The sequence below is a fragment of the Synchiropus splendidus genome, chromosome 1, assembly GCF_027744825.2.
Source record: "Synchiropus splendidus isolate RoL2022-P1 chromosome 1, RoL_Sspl_1.0, whole genome shotgun sequence".
Lineage (NCBI taxonomy): Eukaryota > Metazoa > Chordata > Actinopteri > Syngnathiformes > Callionymidae > Synchiropus > Synchiropus splendidus.
This window is the reverse complement of record NC_071334.1, coordinates 27,617,795-27,634,554: the sequence shown is the minus strand read 5'-3', so window position 1 is coordinate 27,634,554 and position 16,760 is coordinate 27,617,795. Positions and strand designations below refer to the sequence as shown.

At 39.7% G+C, this 16,760-nt stretch overlaps 1 protein-coding gene across 1 annotated transcript in view; it reads left to right on the top strand.

Annotated features, from left to right (window-relative positions):
- The window catches only part of dock1 (dedicator of cytokinesis 1), a 138,593-nt gene that overhangs the window by 90,120 nt on the left and 31,713 nt on the right, over positions 1-16,760 (top strand). The window contains exons 28-30 of the mRNA XM_053852272.1: positions 6,639-6,740; positions 7,137-7,231; positions 16,672-16,750. Of these exons, the coding sequence (XP_053708247.1) occupies positions 6,639-6,740; positions 7,137-7,231; positions 16,672-16,750 (276 nt within the window). The remainder of the gene's footprint in view (positions 1-6,638; positions 6,741-7,136; positions 7,232-16,671; positions 16,751-16,760) is intronic.

Here is a 16,760-nt window from a genome sequence, read left to right as displayed (position 1 = left end):
GTCCCACATGTATTGCATACTCTGCAGTTAAAGAATGACCCAGAGAAAGCACTGCAATTGGCTCTGCTTGTGTGTTACATTGATTTAGAGGTTGAATATTGTGATTGCAGTAATGACCCTCAGTTCTTTTACACTGGCTAAACTGAGAACGTGTCAAGTTCGTCAACATTGAAGAGCAATAAAGAGTGAATTTTACCTTATTGGTTTTGCCAGATTTAGTAGTTGATGGCGGAAGAAAACAAAATCAGAGGACAACATTCCAGTTGAATACGTGTTCATGTGTGTTGTTAACTATTTTGGCTCAGAAGCAATAAGCCAGTGCCAAAGCACAGGCTTGCTTGTTTCAGTTTATGTCTGACTTGGTGGAACACATGCATGTTCCAGTCGCCATGGTAATGTTTGTGATTTTACAAAAACGCACAAGTACTGTGTTACTAAGTCCTGTTGTCAGGTGGGTAGAAAAAAACGTTCTCTTACAAAGGCTACATAGTTTCAACTGTCTGTAAAAGACCAGAATCTTCAAGCATCTAGCTCATAATAATACATCGAGGTGGCAACTCACACCGGAATATTACCTGTACCCACAAAATCTAAGATGGAACATAGATCTTGTTCATAGATGAGCTGCACTGACCTACAAGCCTCGGGTGCAGTCGCACTGTCTGCGCCGTAGACAGGTCAGTGGTGCACCTGGCTTAAAAATGTATGAGGATCACTTCTAAACTAGTTTTGAAGATGGAGTCCAGCATACAGACTGACTCATGAAACAAACTCAGCAATGTTCTGAACTTGAATCATGAACTTCTCACATCTTTTGTTTAAATTAAAACACTCAAAATCTGCTGTTTTCGTCTGCGTGTTCAAAAATCTGACGCCATAGCCAGTCTCAGCTGTGGTCCTCCAGGAGATCGGCGGATCTTCAGACACATAAACAAGCACATTTTGAGCACTTTTAGGTAAATAATATGCCTGTGTTTTCATCGGTTTGATGTGACGAGGCTCAGTATTTTGGCAGCAGCCAATGTTATGTGCGCTCAGTTGCAACTATATGAAATAGCAACAGAAGTGCTGCAGCTTGGTGTCACAACAGCTCAACATGTGGTCACAGAAGGCTCAGTACAGCCGATTAGCAGGCTGGGATCTAGTGAGTTTGCCAGAAGCTATAAGTAGAACTAAAATGTGGGAAACAAAGAAGCCCAACATGTGGTGACATGAGTGTGAGATTATGCCTGTGGTGAACTGTAAGAGACTCCCAACATCAACACATATTGTATATCCCTGAGACACTTGCAGTATTTGTGAAATGTTGCAACTCGCTTTGGTTTATCGGTTTTGAATTTAAATATACAAATTTAAGATCTTCGTGACGGAGTTAAGTGTGTGGTTTTAGTGTCCCCCAGCCCTCCAGCCCCCCAGTCACTGCAGTTTTAGCCACACAGTTTAGCTTGCTTGACTTGTTCGTGATAATGCAACTGCATTTCATTTGCTTTCACCAAATATAGTGTTTGCTGAATAACTTCTTGCTTAATTCTAATCACCTCGCTACAGGTAATGAGCTGAAATCGAACCTGTCTGCCATGATATTGTGCGCATGTAACTCAGTGTCACTGAGAGTGTAGCGCTTCATTTCTGTGTGTGAAGGTGAATTACTCGATGGAGAAGGGAGCTGTCATTTCATTACGTCTGACAGGTCTCATTGCCAGACACACTTTGAAAGTGAATCTTTCATTCATTCACACTCAACACTTTGCTTGACTGACACATATGGTGTGCTTGCAGTTTAGCACAACCGGCCTAGTACATTTCAAATTGATCAAAGCTACAAATGTGTCTGCTGTATTTCTAAGATCCCATTCACCACTGAGAACTCAGCAGTACTTGTTTTAGGTGTTTTAAAGTCCGCACTTTGTTCTTTCATGATCATTATCAAGAAGTTTCCAATCCCCTTGAGTGTGACTGTGAGAAAGTGTCGGCATGTAGAATGCATTTTTACAATATGCATTTTCAGGATAAATATAGCTGTACTCAAGTCGTTTTAACAGCAGGTGCACAGCTACTGCATGAAGTGCTCAGTGTAGAGCATCACAAGCAATTTTGAACTATAGCGGAATAACAATGTGGCAATGCAGCTGTGAAAAATTGTCTGACTATGTGAGACAACTACTAAGGTACTCTACTCCCATACTTTCTCTCTTCTTCCAAACAAAAGAAACAATCGTCCTGCTTCATATCACAGGAAAACAAGTAATACGATATATAAGTGATGAAAGGTAGACGGGATTTGCCGACCATTTTTACCATGCCCTCATTCATGCTTTTTGCTTAATGTTTGTTGTGTCAAATAAGGCCTTTCAAAACAACAGCCCTTGTATACTAAAATAGCAAGTGGGTTTAAATGTGATTGTAAATATGTAACTACACAACACACTCTCTCTTGATGGTTGATCATTTCATTGGTCCTCTAATTGTAGTGTTGTTTAAAATGATGATATAAGGAAAGGATGAGGATTCTTCTTTTTCAGAATAGCCCGGTGATCATACATTAGTATTTGATTTTGGTCCTCTTTTTAGAATTTTCTACATTTAAAAAAAACAAATCAGTGTTTTTCTGCCAAAGGCACATGTGCAAGGGTAAATGTGTGTCCTTGTAACTGACTGTTTCAACTGGCAATTTGGGACGCTTTGAAGGCAGGCTTCCGAGTTTCCCTCTGGCAACTATTTATCTTGATGTGTTTCAGAATGTGGGTTTCCGCTAGCTAACATTATGCCCTCCACTCCTCGCTGCTGGCTGACCCTCCTGCCTGTCACCTTGTTAGCCTACTGTCCAAACAAAGTGGCTGCATTGTTGAGTCCTGTAGCAGTGTCCAACTACAAGCTTCTGTCACTTCTGCCTGGCTTTGACAGGCTATTGTGGCCTCCCAAGTGTTGGTGCTGTCCTGTCACACACCATTCAGAAAAGGGGTCCTTCATCTGCAGAGGTGACAGAGTATATATGGGGGTTAAAAAAATATAGTGTATAAATATAGTATATAGAATTTGTATTAGTTTAGTTAGTTTAATTTAATTTTAGGCTTTTAGTTTAATTTATTTTCAAAAACATAATTGACATATAATTTCTCACGTGCTATCTCAAGAGCTAAAGAGAGAAATGTTCCCATGAGCAAAGATTTAAGAAAAGAAAACAGATTATACTGTACATTTCAAATTATAAAATACCTTAAAGAAAGTATCTTTTTAAATGTCCTTTTTACAGTAAAGCATTACTATGTTTACGGTTATCCCTCAGCACTTGAGTGACGTCAATACTACCGTCTCTACTGTCAAGCGGTAAAGTGAGATAAATTGTCAGAGGGATGTGAGCCGGAGTGGAGCACAGGATGGATCACCGCTCCTTCATTTCCGCTCATATTCTACCTCATTTGGCCTCCACCTAAAGATAGATATGCAGGCGCAGGTTCATTAACTTGCAAACCTTTGGACACTGTCATAAATATCAATAGTGGTCGCTTAATTGAGAGAAAATTAGTCAGAGCTGATAAATACTTGGCCTCACATGAAATTGGATTCACATTACTATATCGGCTACTAATATAATTACCTACCCAGTATGTTGATCCTGACTCTTTCACTCATATAGAATCAAGAACTTTAGATTGTGATGTGATTTATATGTTCACACCATAATAAGCAATCATTACATCATTCATCCTTTATAATCCAGTATATAAAGAACTGCTATGGCTCAAGAAGAATTCAAGTGTTATTTTGAAATGGATTAGGAATGGCTGCGTAGCTTCGTAACCAAGCACAGTTAAACTTAAGAAACATATATTACCTGAAATAAAGTACTGTATTTTATTGCATGTTTATTAGCGGAACATTACTCAGTAATTAATCATTAACTATTATTGGTTTAAATCCAAAAATAATTAGTTTATCAATAGCTAATACAAGATATGTTATTATTATTATTATTGTTGTTATTATTATTATTACTACTGTTATCATTATTATTGTTGTTGTTGTCGTTGTCGCTGTTGATATTTAAAATGTTTAGGTGTTAAGATTGGCAATATATCTTAAATGGGTCGCGGTTAATTGAGTGAAAGCTAACTGGCAAGTCATTAACGTGCATCATCTATAGCTTCACCTATCATGGTGAAGTTGAGGCAGAGAGAACCCTGGCTGAACTTTTTTGTCTGCTGTCATGCCCTACGTCTCTATTTCTGTCGTAATGGCCAAACAGCTGGTGTGGCATGTGTTCCCAGAACACATTTAGATCTTAATTGCTGCACGCTGACAGGTCTGAATACTTTTTGTTGCAGACAATCTGTCAGTGTCTAAAAGCTGCTTGGAATACAGCGCTATTGTCAGATCCCTTACCTGTATTTAATTTGCCATCAGGATTTGCCAGCTGATCCCATTGCCTTAAGCTGCAATTGCATTTGTCTGGAAGCTTAAGATCTGCTCAACACCCGAGGGAAGTCCATAACAACATTACCACCTTGGTGCTGTTGGCAATTAGGATTGAACATTTTGGTTAAGATGCAAAAATGTTTATTCTTCTGTGTTTACATTTCAAGTTCACAACATATTAGGTTTACCTGGAAAGATTTGTATCCCGATTCACACAGATGGAAAGAATTAATGAACGTTGGGGGGGGGGTGTAGTGATAGTGCAGAGACAGACATTGATGACTTCTAAAGACTTCAGACTGCTTTGAAGCACTCATACTTTTTATTAATAAGGTGGCTTCCTTATGTGAGAGGAACTGGAGCAGCACACACTCATTACATCCCTCGAGCTGGAAATTTATTAAGAAGCAGTCAAACAATCTTTGAGTTCTGTTGCCAGTCATTAAATTAAACCCCAACCACACTAGTGTATGGAAAGGTCAGTCTTGTATCGCTTCACATATACTGCCGATTGTCAAAAGCCTTAAGAGCAAAACGATCTTTGGTCCAATCTGGATTTACTGAAAAGCATGTTTTACATATTGCATTGACTGTACTGGGTTTCCGCCAGGATGTTTTGAAAATCGAAAGGAATTCAGCCAAGATGTGATAGTTAAACAGCGCAGCATGTTTTCTCATTTACTGAATGGTTGACGGTAAAAATGCTCGATTTTATCATGAGAAGCAAATCATTCTCCAATCCTAGCCGTCCTCGTGTAGTCCATCATATCATATGTACAACCAGAATGCACAACTTGAGTTCCGTGAGCAACAGACTTCAGTCATTATGATGTTTCTCTCAGGATTTTTCCACAAATAACGTACCGAGAACTGCCATGTTCATGTCCACCTCCATCATGTGTTATCAATTTTTTCTGATGTTTCCACTTTGTTTTAATACGTTTGATCACCTGAGAGTTCAGAGTGATAATTTTTCTGATGGTGTGGCAGCTTTTAAGCCGTGGTGCAACTACACGCTCGTTCATATGTAGCGGAAACCCTGCTATACTTATTTAATACTATATATATTATACTTAAATAATAAATGGGCATCTTTAAGTTGGCCGTGGGCATGTTTTATCAGGTGTTTAAAACACTTCTTGTTACATGAGAAATGGGAGACGGTTTTTTCAAAATCATTTAATTATTAAAACTGTATACTGTATTGTGCAGGAAAAAAATACTGTATTATGATGATTCATTTTTCCTCTTTTGGGTCATATTAGCTGGCAGTAGTGCATGCAGTGCTTCACTGGGGTTGATCCAGCTTAGAAATATTAACCTCCCACTTATGTTATGGAAACCCCTTTCAATGTTACAAGCATTTGCATTTTGCTATGGCCAGACCAGTTTTGCCAGTGTAGACACCTGACATATTGCTTACTTTAGAGATAATTTCTTCAAGACATGATCACTGTCCCTCGCTTGATTCGTTTGTCAAGTATGACCTCACAACTGGAGTACAACTGGAGTTTGTTTTCTATGAGTTTTATTTTCCATGTTAAACTTTGCCATTTCATATATGCCGTCTATGTACCAATCTATTATCAAACTATCTTGCCAAGTTGCCATCTATGCTTACAATATGTAACCACAATGATTAATGTTGATGCTATGGTTCACACGACACAATAAACAATACTGTAGGTCAGGCTTAATTGTTGGCAGGATTTTGAGCTAGACCCAAAGTCCCAAAATGAGATGTTGAGCTGTGGATTACGATGAAATTTGATGTCAGTTCTACTATTCTTCAAATATGTGCCTAGTTTTAAGATCATTGGCTGAAGATTAGTCTCAAGCGTATCCAAAATGTTTTCCCAGACATGGCTGGATTGAGCAGCACCATGACGTCGATCCACCAGTCATTTGCCTTTAATTTTCTGCTAGGCAGCCCCAGTTATGCATGCTAACTGGGCCTGGGTGGCACAACATGAAGAGAGCGCAGCACTTAAGGAACCTCATCAGCGGAGACAAAAAGCTGAACAGTGCAGGCCAGTAGGTTAATGAAATCAGCCAGTGAGCAATGGCATCCACCTTTGCAGAACCTTGGAGGGCCAGACATACGTCTGCACTCAGATCCAATCATCCAGGCTCGTCTGTGCGCATGAAAAATCACAAGCTGACAGCAAGTCTTTCTCTCGGCTTTACTTTGTACTTCAAAACTCTTCTCCTTTCTTCTACAGGGCAGTTTTGTCGCCAGCATGACAGCAACTCTCAGGCAAATGGACGACTACCACTATGCTCATCTCATCAACACTTTCGGGAAGATCCGGAGCGATGTAGTGGTGAGTGACCGACCCTAACATTTAAAAAAAAAATAAAAGCAGTCTTTTTATTGTCACAAGTTTTGTCATAATAGATGAAAGAGTGAAATTCATTGGGGCTGGAGTGGGAGGGTCAAGTAAATGTGGCCTTTGAGGAGCCCACCTGCCTCATCTCTGGCTTACTATACTGAATACGAAGTGTTCAAATGTTATTTATTTTTATGAGCTTAGAGATCATGAATTCTATTACTGGGGGCTTGTTACATTAACCTGAAGACTTTTCTCGAGTGTAAGTCTGAAGTGTCACCTTTACTGGAATTGCATTTGTCACCTTGACCTTAATCTAAAAACACTCAGCTCTTATCTAGCAGAAGAAAAACCCATCTGAACCTACGGCATCCTTTCTCTTTCTTTCAGGATTTCCTAATGGAGACATTTATCATGTTTAAAGATCTCATAGGGAAGAACGTCTACCCCTCGGACTGGGTCATCATGAACATGATGCAAAACAAGTAAGAGTTGGACACAACACTTACTTTCTGTTGTTGCTTAGGAACAGTTACTACAAGATGGATAGTTCCACACATCTTTCTCCTCATGCAAATATCGAAATGAGGCACGAGCGAAATAGCAGTCAAGCGAGGTCTATCGCATGAATTATAGATAGTGGACCACAACTTAGGCTCAACAAGATTTTACTTTTTTGCTGTGTTTTGCCTCAATTTTAGTCTACTTTTCTACATATTCTATGACCTGATATTCATGTCTGGCTGATGGTTAAAATTGATTTTTTTAGCCACTATTTGCGAAGATTGGTCATGTACTGAGCTTCGACAAACCAGTGGTCAGTACTTCATACGTTTGGTTTCAAAGTTTGACTTCACCTGTTTGCTGAAAGCTTAGAATAATGCTGTTTGTTCAAGCACAAGTTTGGCCTGCCTCTCCAACATCTAGTGCTGACGTTGAATGTGAAGTGTGCATTTTATCACATCCACTTGCTGCATCAACACACTGAGGGTTCCCAAACCAACTGGTCAGATCATGTGCCAGCAGAAACCAGAAGAATGCAAAATGTAAAGAGCACTACCAATGGGGGCTGGTCAGACGACTTGATGGGGCAGCATCCCGCATCCCGCACCACCTGCCACGGTTCTCCCAAGGAGAAAGTGATGATGGCTGAGATACGTGTCCGAGTTTGAGGTGGGGTGGGAGTGCGAACAAATGACAGCCTTTCATGGTTCTCCGTGATGGTCTACTTCAAGAGTCCCGCTTAAGAGACAGTGAGGTGAATATGAAGCTGCATGAACTCAGTTATGTTTGTAGTAGTACTTATCGTTCTGTTGCTCCAGAAGAAACCAGCAATCTTTGATTTAGGAGGGTTGCTCCTCACAGTTCAGGGCCAGAGGTGAGTTTCGGGTTTTTCTGTTTTTCACATATTGAAATTGTAAGAAGACAGTGATTCATTCGGTTCATCTTGTGTTCCACTTGCATATCACACCATCATCCACCTGGGTTGCAGTGCAGAAAACGCCTGTGTGGCTTTGTGATGATGCTCCCTTGTGTCCTGCAGCCATGCAAATCACATCTGTTCTGCTCTGAGCTGAGCTGCAATGTCAGGCAAGAGAAGAGGGCAGACTTCCACCTCTCTGTTCACCGGCATGCTTCAACGAGAAGAATGTTCAGTGGGCTCTTGAGATCATAACAAAATGACTTTGCTGAAAGTAATGTCACCGTGATGCTTGTGTTTGGCTTCGTGTCATTGTTCACATCATGATCTGGGAGCTTTGCTGCTGCACCACACTGGGGAGCAAGCCTACAGATCAAGCTGAGGTCTCTCAACCCTCCAGTACGCTAATATTCACTTCAGGGGAGTCCAAAGAAGATAAGTCCTTCACCCATAAAAGGCTGGGGTATAGGTGCTGGGGGATTTTGTGCTGCCCTTCATTTTTATGTCGACAGCACATTTCACTGAATGATACCAGCATCAAACATGCTCTCAGAACATTTTAGTTTACTTTTGAGACCTCTCATATACATTTGGAGTGCGTCACTTGGGAGTGGAAGACTCTACTGTTATTATTGCACTTCAGTGTAAATGTTACATTTTGGTGTTTCATAACTGAATAAATGTTCAGTTAAAATGTTCAGTCAAATGGAAAAGAAAATCCTGTAATTATTGTTTTGGACATCAAACAGCAAAATTCCACACTGGAACAATGCTGTCCCCACTTGAATAACCTTAATTTTAAACTTTGCTTCTTATAATGTATTCTCAGCTCATGCCTTGCTCAGAAAAAATCACTTGTTTTTGACTCCTTGAGCTGATGGTCACCACCTTGAATTCCTTCAGAATGTCTCCATTGTGTTGTGTCTTTTTTTTCCGACTCGGAGATGCCAACAACAGCCATGAGATTAATGTAGCGTTCCAGCCAGCCTCTTGAGCTACTTGTCGGAATTAAATCATTGTTAAAGTCAGTGAAAAATAAGCCTGTCAAGGTCTGACTCATCTCGCAGTGTCTGTGCACCTGCTGCGAGTACTGCAGGTGTTGGATTTGTGAAAGATTAGCTAGACTCTTGCTTTTGTCGCCCTTCATCAGCCTCTGTGTGTGATCAGTTGTTACAAGCCCCCCATTGTTAAGCCCAAGGTGACCAAAAAACGTTTTTCATTTCCCATCAAATGACACAAAAGGGCTTTGTTTTAAAAACGTCAAGACATTTCATTTCATTTCAAATTAAGAAATTCAGCCTCCTCTTCAGTCATCGCAGTCCATGCTTCGAAACCACATGGAACTGATTATTACTGGTCCATTATAATCTGAGAAGTATGATGTGGTATAATGGCCAAATAAATTTGATTTTTCTATTGGTTGTAATGGTGAAATGGTGAAGTAATGATGATTTAGTTACAGGGACTTTTCTTCCCCACTTCTTCCAACACTTTCTGGTACACTCCGACAGAATCCATATCTACAATCTCAGTAAAATACCTCTCTGCAGCTAAGTTAGATCTCTTTGGGAAAACACTTTTCATGTTTAACTTAGCTCACAAGCTCCTTGGCCAGGTAGCTTTCGGTCAATGATCCCTTTCTTTTAGGTAATGAAACATTGTGCGTGCATTTGCTTGTATTTGCTTCAATCTTGATTTTAAAGTACATAATATTAATACAAAAAAATTGTCACATCAGTCACATTTCGATTTCCATTATAATGTTTCTGGCTGCTGTTCTCTCTGTCTTATGTACACTTGCGGTTGTACTTTGGTTTGTAATACAACACAGAACACTGGCCCTTCAAACTCAGTTCTCCATCTCAAGATGCTGTGTTGCAAATGTACTTAGAAGACATCTATCACATGACTCCGTAGTTGACCGAACTTGACTTTCCTGCACTTGGTGAGCCACCCACAGCATCGGCAGATGGCTGTTTGATGTCCAACACAGCTAATGAGACAGGTATGGGCAGCAGCACATTGCCTTCTCTCTCAGTCTTCTCCACCAATGGTGATGTTCACTGAGTTTGGGAATCTAATTGCCCCAGAACAGCATCCAAACAAATTCAATCCCATTATCTATTCGACAAACTGCTGGTCAGTTGCGTTATTTCATAGTGAGATAAACCATATTGCCCTTAACATTATAGAAATGTACTCTTGCCTTATTGTTAAAAGGCCTTATCGCCATGGATGGTAGTGTAACCACTATTGCTGGCTGTTCCCCCGTCTCATTCCATCAAACTTCAGTGGCCTTTTTGATTTTAAAGCGTCATATTTTGATGTCACTCTCTGCCTAATTCAGTTTGTGGTGTGTTCGATGTCTGTTTACTCATTCAGTTTCGCTCTCTTGCATTACATATTTTACAGGACGGCAGCTGTTGGCTCTGTTCTACATGCTGCCAAATGTTCTCCTTATAAAATTTGCATAGTAAACTTTTTTGAGAGCTCAACCGTAAAGAAGTGCTGAATCACTGCATACTAAGTGCAGCCATCATCATCAATTCAATAAATGTTTAGAGACGGAAAGTTTTTTTCCTCTTTTAGGGTGAATATTCACACAGCTAGATATGTGCAATCAGCCGCAAATACTCAGTTAACAGATTGAGACAGAAAACTGTCAGATAATGGGGCAGTAATTTGGAAACAAAACCATTTTGCACTCCACAATGAATATTTTTAAATATTGACTGATGCTTCTCAATGTTATTATGTTCTTATATAAATTGATCTCTATTGTTGTGAGGGGTAACGCACTCATTGGCACTGCACTGATGCGACTGTGGTGTTTCATAAAGGCACCATAGACCACTCATAAATTCTGAAGTGACATATCAATGAACAATTTTGTGATCATCATAAGTGCATTCCCAAGTGCGTCGTTTGTATGCAGAACCCTGTGATGTTGATTCATTCATGATCCGCTCCTGTTTAACTATGAAGGCTTCTCACTGCAGATCCTACATTTGACCTGTAAATAAATGTAATGGTGGTGAAAATTGCTGCAAATAGTTTCCAGATTCGTGGTACATGGCTTGTTTTTATACTGGTTGAATACATTTAGAGAAAAATAAAGTAAATCACGTTAGGGCAAGTGATGAAGTTGTTGAGGGTCATACTGGACTCAAGCTCAGTTTAGACCAAAAACATGTGAACTAGTCTAACTGTAAACTATAAATTCATTTCTGGAGCTGATCCAAGTTTGATGATGAAAACTGATCTAACGGCTCAACTGCAAAAAAACAACACAGTCTCTGTCACTAGAGATTTCATGATTGAAAGTTTCTTTGAATAATTTTCATGATATCAAAATGAACTAAAGTCCCACTGACTCGTCTATCACTGCAATAGTGTTTCTACACAAGGGCCATGCCCGTATAAAAAAATGTGTTTGGCCCTCCTGTGACCCTTGTGAGCCGACTGAATAATAAAGTGATCGAGTTATTACGATTTTATGTACAAGCACCAAAACTTTGACAGGCGTGTGTGAGACTGAAGTTCGTGGATCATGTTGTGACCCACTGTATGTTTGGTGCCGAGGAGTGAGGCTGGGGTCATGGCGGGGTGACCACTGGGAACAGGTCTGACTTCTCAGTAACTGCCTTCTCTCTTTTCAGCAGCTAGTGAATGGCTCCTATGTAGCACACAGACCAGTATCTGTTTTACCCCAAAATGCCATAATACAAACTTTTAAAGCAGAATTTTTAATGTTCTCCTATGACTAAACTGCCCCCACTGTGGCTGCTGGTGTCCTTTGCCAGTTTTTGTAGCTTTTATGTTCAAACATGTCCAAAGATGGCAGCAGTGGTCTGATTCAAATATGTTGTGTACTTTTTGGACGGCTTGATGTGAGACAGTTGCACAATCTCTTAGGGTTATATGCAGGTCACATGCTTCAGAAAGAAAGAAAAATGTCTGGACAAGGTTTTGATGGGAAAAGATTCAGCAGGGTTCTCTGTCTTTCACTTGCCTGTACGTGAGTGGAATGGATCTGAACAGAAATCGTAGTAGATTTACCCATCACAACAGAGTTGTTACAGTTGTTAAGTTTGCATAATTTAGCTCAATGAAAGGCTATTTATTTTTGGGCTAATTACTGTTAGTGCATACCTTTCCTCTCTGGAGGTTAAATTAAACTTAGAAGGAGCCATTTGTAGCATGACAGGTGATTTTACTTTTTTCCTCGAAACTGTTCAAGGCTGATAAAAGGATAAAAGCCCAGATGAGCTGAACTAGCAGCGGTTAAATGTAGCCACCGGCTCGTGAGGATGCTTTTAAAGGGTTCTCTTGACCCGGGTTGAGGTCTGGCTCTACAGGTCTGAAAGAGAGGAATAAATGACAACCTTGCTTGTGTGAACCTGAGAGATTTTGGAGGTCCCAGTCTCATAAAATAATATCTATCTCAATAAAATGAGACTCTCCTCTTACCACTTTTTAAGGTCTTGATCAACTGTTCAGTACAATGTTTTTTTGTTTTATATACTGTAGCTACGAAACATCATACAGTATATATATATCATCTTGTTATATAGCACAGTATATATATTATTTTGTTCATGAGTGTTTTTTTTTCAAATGTGAAGGTTGAGAGCAATGTGCTCAGTATATGTGGGACATTTTGGATTAAAGTTGTACCTAGGCCTTTTTTCTCACTGAAACGATATTTTTCACTCTGATAGCACAATGGTAGACTTTGGGTCAGTAAAAGTACATTTTATCTTTTAATACAATCCAGAAATGAAAAAGTAAATGGTCGTATTTATTTGTGTTAGGTTCAGTTATGTTGCTTCAGGGCGCTGAGAAGAAGGCAACGGATGAGACGTGGCGAAGGGAAATGTGGTATGAATTGGAAAATATAGTAACAGGAGGAACAGAGGGAAAAGAGAGGAGGTTGAGAGTAAAATGAGCTCACAGCAGTACAGACTCTAGTCATGTAGCCAGAAGGCCCTGAAAAGTGTAAAAGTAGAGACAAGTGAAGAGAGTGACTGTGGCACGCAGCGAGACCCCTCTGGTTATAATGGGAAGAATGGACTTGCAATAATGATGACTCAGCAGTTTCTTAAAATATTTCACACACCTATTCTGCATCTTGTTTCTAAAATGGTGCATATTCAAATGCTTGTATGCAAAATAATTTATGTCATTAAAACTGTTTGCATTTGGATTCACTTTCAACGACATAACAGATTGCTACTGCCGGAATATACTGTTTTTTTTGTTTGTTTTTTTTGCTTATCCTTACATGACACATGGGACTGCCTTGAAACATGTATAATACCCAATTTGACATGTTTACTTATTTCTTTTTTGTTAATAATGTTGAATAACTGCTTCAAAACTGTTCTGTTAAAGTGTTACTTTCATTTAACCAGCAAGTGTTTTTTCTAATTTGGAAATACCACAAGGAGCTTGCTTTGAGACATTGGCACCATCTGAGCCCAGATTTTCAAGGATGTCCTAGGTGGTGATGGTTGGATTGTTTGTCACCTCAAGTACGATCCCCCTGCCTTTCCTCTACCTCAATGCGCAAGCATAGTTCCTCAGTGAGCTGATTAGTCTTAGCCATGATTGTTCAAAAACCAACAGCAGACAGCTGCTGTTTTTCACATATTGAGGCTTTTTTTTTTTTGCTCCAAACATCGACCTTGACTTCATCTTGCCACATGGATATAAAAATGTAAGTACAGGTATTTAAAAGAATACAAATGTAAGTACAAGTATTTAATAATTAATCAAACTTAACCTTGATGTAAGTGAAAACTGAAATGTTTAAATAAATCAAAAGTGACTCAAAAGAAACGTATGACATTGCATCTCATTCCTGTATTCATTTGTTTCATGATCAAAATACTCTTCAGCTATGTCATTTTCTTGCTTTGCTCAGTAATGGAATTGCAGTTGTTGCTTAATGAAAATAAAATCAAATCTATTCGCTAACTTATTTACTTGAAAAAGAGCAATGAGACACGCTATAAATCTGAGCAGCAAGTTGGAAATAAGTCAAAAAAATGTGGCATATTCTGAACCAATTTCTACATTTATTTATAAACTGTTACTTTTGATTTATTTCGTTTGATGCTGGTAGTAGCTGTGGCTCCAACCTCGGCTTTCTTCTCATTTTGCAGAACGTTGTTTTTCTTTTGGAGCTTTAATGTGACATCGGTGGTGCAATTCTGGTTGAGGTTTCGGAGTTGAGCTCCAACTAGACACCTATTAAAGATAAATGCAGCAGCTTTCTCACCTCTGGTCGTCGTCCTCCAACCCTCTCTGTGAAAGAGTGCTGTAAATTATAGTATCTTGCTGTACTGGCAGTCATAAACATTAAATATACATAACGGCCGTACAATTACTCTCACTAAATATCAGATGAGAAAGTAATCCTGATTTTACTAAATTGGTCTGATAATGGTGGTATTTGACCTTGCCATTTCATGCAGCAGTATGATTCAGCTTCAGTATGCAAATAGGCTCGGATCATTATCCGCGATGCTCTCTGAACTCAATTAGCAAGTATGATCTCCTGATAAGTTTAATTTGCATATGTGCGAGGTGTGAAACACAGATCATCTGACAGGAAAATGAGCTACGGGGGCAGAGGAAAACAAAGGTGTGGATGCACCACTAACCAGCATATGCTTCCTGAAAACCGGTTTTGTTTTTTTGTCTATCATGAAGTTTGACGGTAAATTATATTTACTCAGCATTAATGCCCGACATTCTTGCATATTTACTCGCTGCTTTCTGTTTGGTGATTCATTTAGTGGTTGGTACGTCAACAGTAAAGCCCTCTCCCACCTGTGTACATTAATCTTCTGTTTCTCTTTTACTCTGGAACATAATGAGAGCTGAGTATTAAGTTGTCAAATTTCTCAGGTGTAGTGGATGGAAGCCCCTAAAGTGGACAGCCCACGTTGAAACGTATGAGCTATATTGGCATGTTCACAGCAGCAGAAAATTGAGAGAGGTGTGCAGACAGGATGGTGGTAATAGGCTGTGCGAGTGTTTAGGAGACTGAGGGGGTGAGGCTGGTGGATCCTGTCTGAAGGCCAGAGAGCTTGAGAAATGGACTTCTAATTACTTATCCAAAGATGTTTGATGACAGTTAACCTTTGCCACTAATGATGAAAGTGACTATTAATCAGTATGGCACATCAGACCTAAATACCATCCTGGAGATAAATGTGCGGCCGGATTTGCAGGGAGATTTAAGCCATCACCGCATAGCAACAGTTATTCCTGTTCAAGGTCAGTTAAATGAGGCGGCAGGGAAACCCCATTTCTACGTTTGTGTCTGTGCTTGGAGGATGGCGTCTGCACCTTCATGATGTAAAAGGAACATGGCACTTTCTCTACGCTTAGAACTGGTTATGCAGTTCTCTCTCTCTTTCTCCCTCTCTCTCTCTCTCTCTCTGTTTCTCTCCCACAAGTCCAAGCGTCAATTTGAGGATGAAAACGTCAAAATAAGTAGGTCATTATAATTGGGTTTACGTTCCGTTAAGTCCTGGTCAAGGTTAGCCATTTATTTGGCGTGGTTAGGTTTAGGGTGAGAGGCTGGGGAGAGCACTTAGGGCAATGAGAGGTCCCCGCAAGGATGGCGCTTCAAACGTGTGTGTGTATCTGTAGAAGCATGATGCCTCCTCACCTGCCAGTGTCGGTTACACAAACGTTACAGCTTAATGCAGCTTCATTGCAGCTCATAAAGCCCTGATGCAATCCAGTTAAGTGGTATAACAATTGCCCTTGCGTCACCTTGCCTTTTTTTATTGCGCTTTTAAATGCATCCGCTTTTGTTCCTGCGAGCCGGCTGGTTTCATTGACACACGAGAAACTAGAATTGACTTACTCCTGTTGCAATCATTCATTTTATGGTAGAAAAGTGCATCATTTCTTCTTTAAATGAAGCAATGTGATGTTGAGCTGATTTTCCTGTCTGGAATTTAAATTATTATTTCTTTTATTTTTATTTTCCAGTGGCCTATATCTATACATCGCAAAGGATTCCCCTTTCTTCTTTTCTACATATCATTATATACTCTAGGTCTATCCATCATTTTGTATTATAAAGTGTACTACACATCAATATCTAAGCAAAAAGTCTTTGTGCTCAAAAGGCCAATTTCATGTTCATGTCTGAATGACATGTCTTTATCTATTGTTTCCTCTTAAAAATCTATCAATTGACAGCACTGTGTATGTCATTTACATTGTATATCTGCAATAATTGTATTTTTAAAAGTTTGGCTGTCAAATGTTATAAAAATACAAGCTGCATGTTGTACCACCGAACACTTCGGTGCTGTTTCACCCTGACTGCACTCATTATTTCCTACTGTGCGATTTAATAATCAGCTCTCATGTTTGACTGAATGTGGTACTCGGTACTGCTGATATGATATATTTACCACTGACGGTGTGAACTGAGGCTTTGTAGAGTCTAAACATGTCCCCCCCCACTCTTCCCAGGGTGTTCCTCCGAGCCATTAATCAGTATGCTGCTGTTTTGAATAAGAAGTTTCTGGATCAAACAAACTTTGAGCTACAGGTAAGACCTT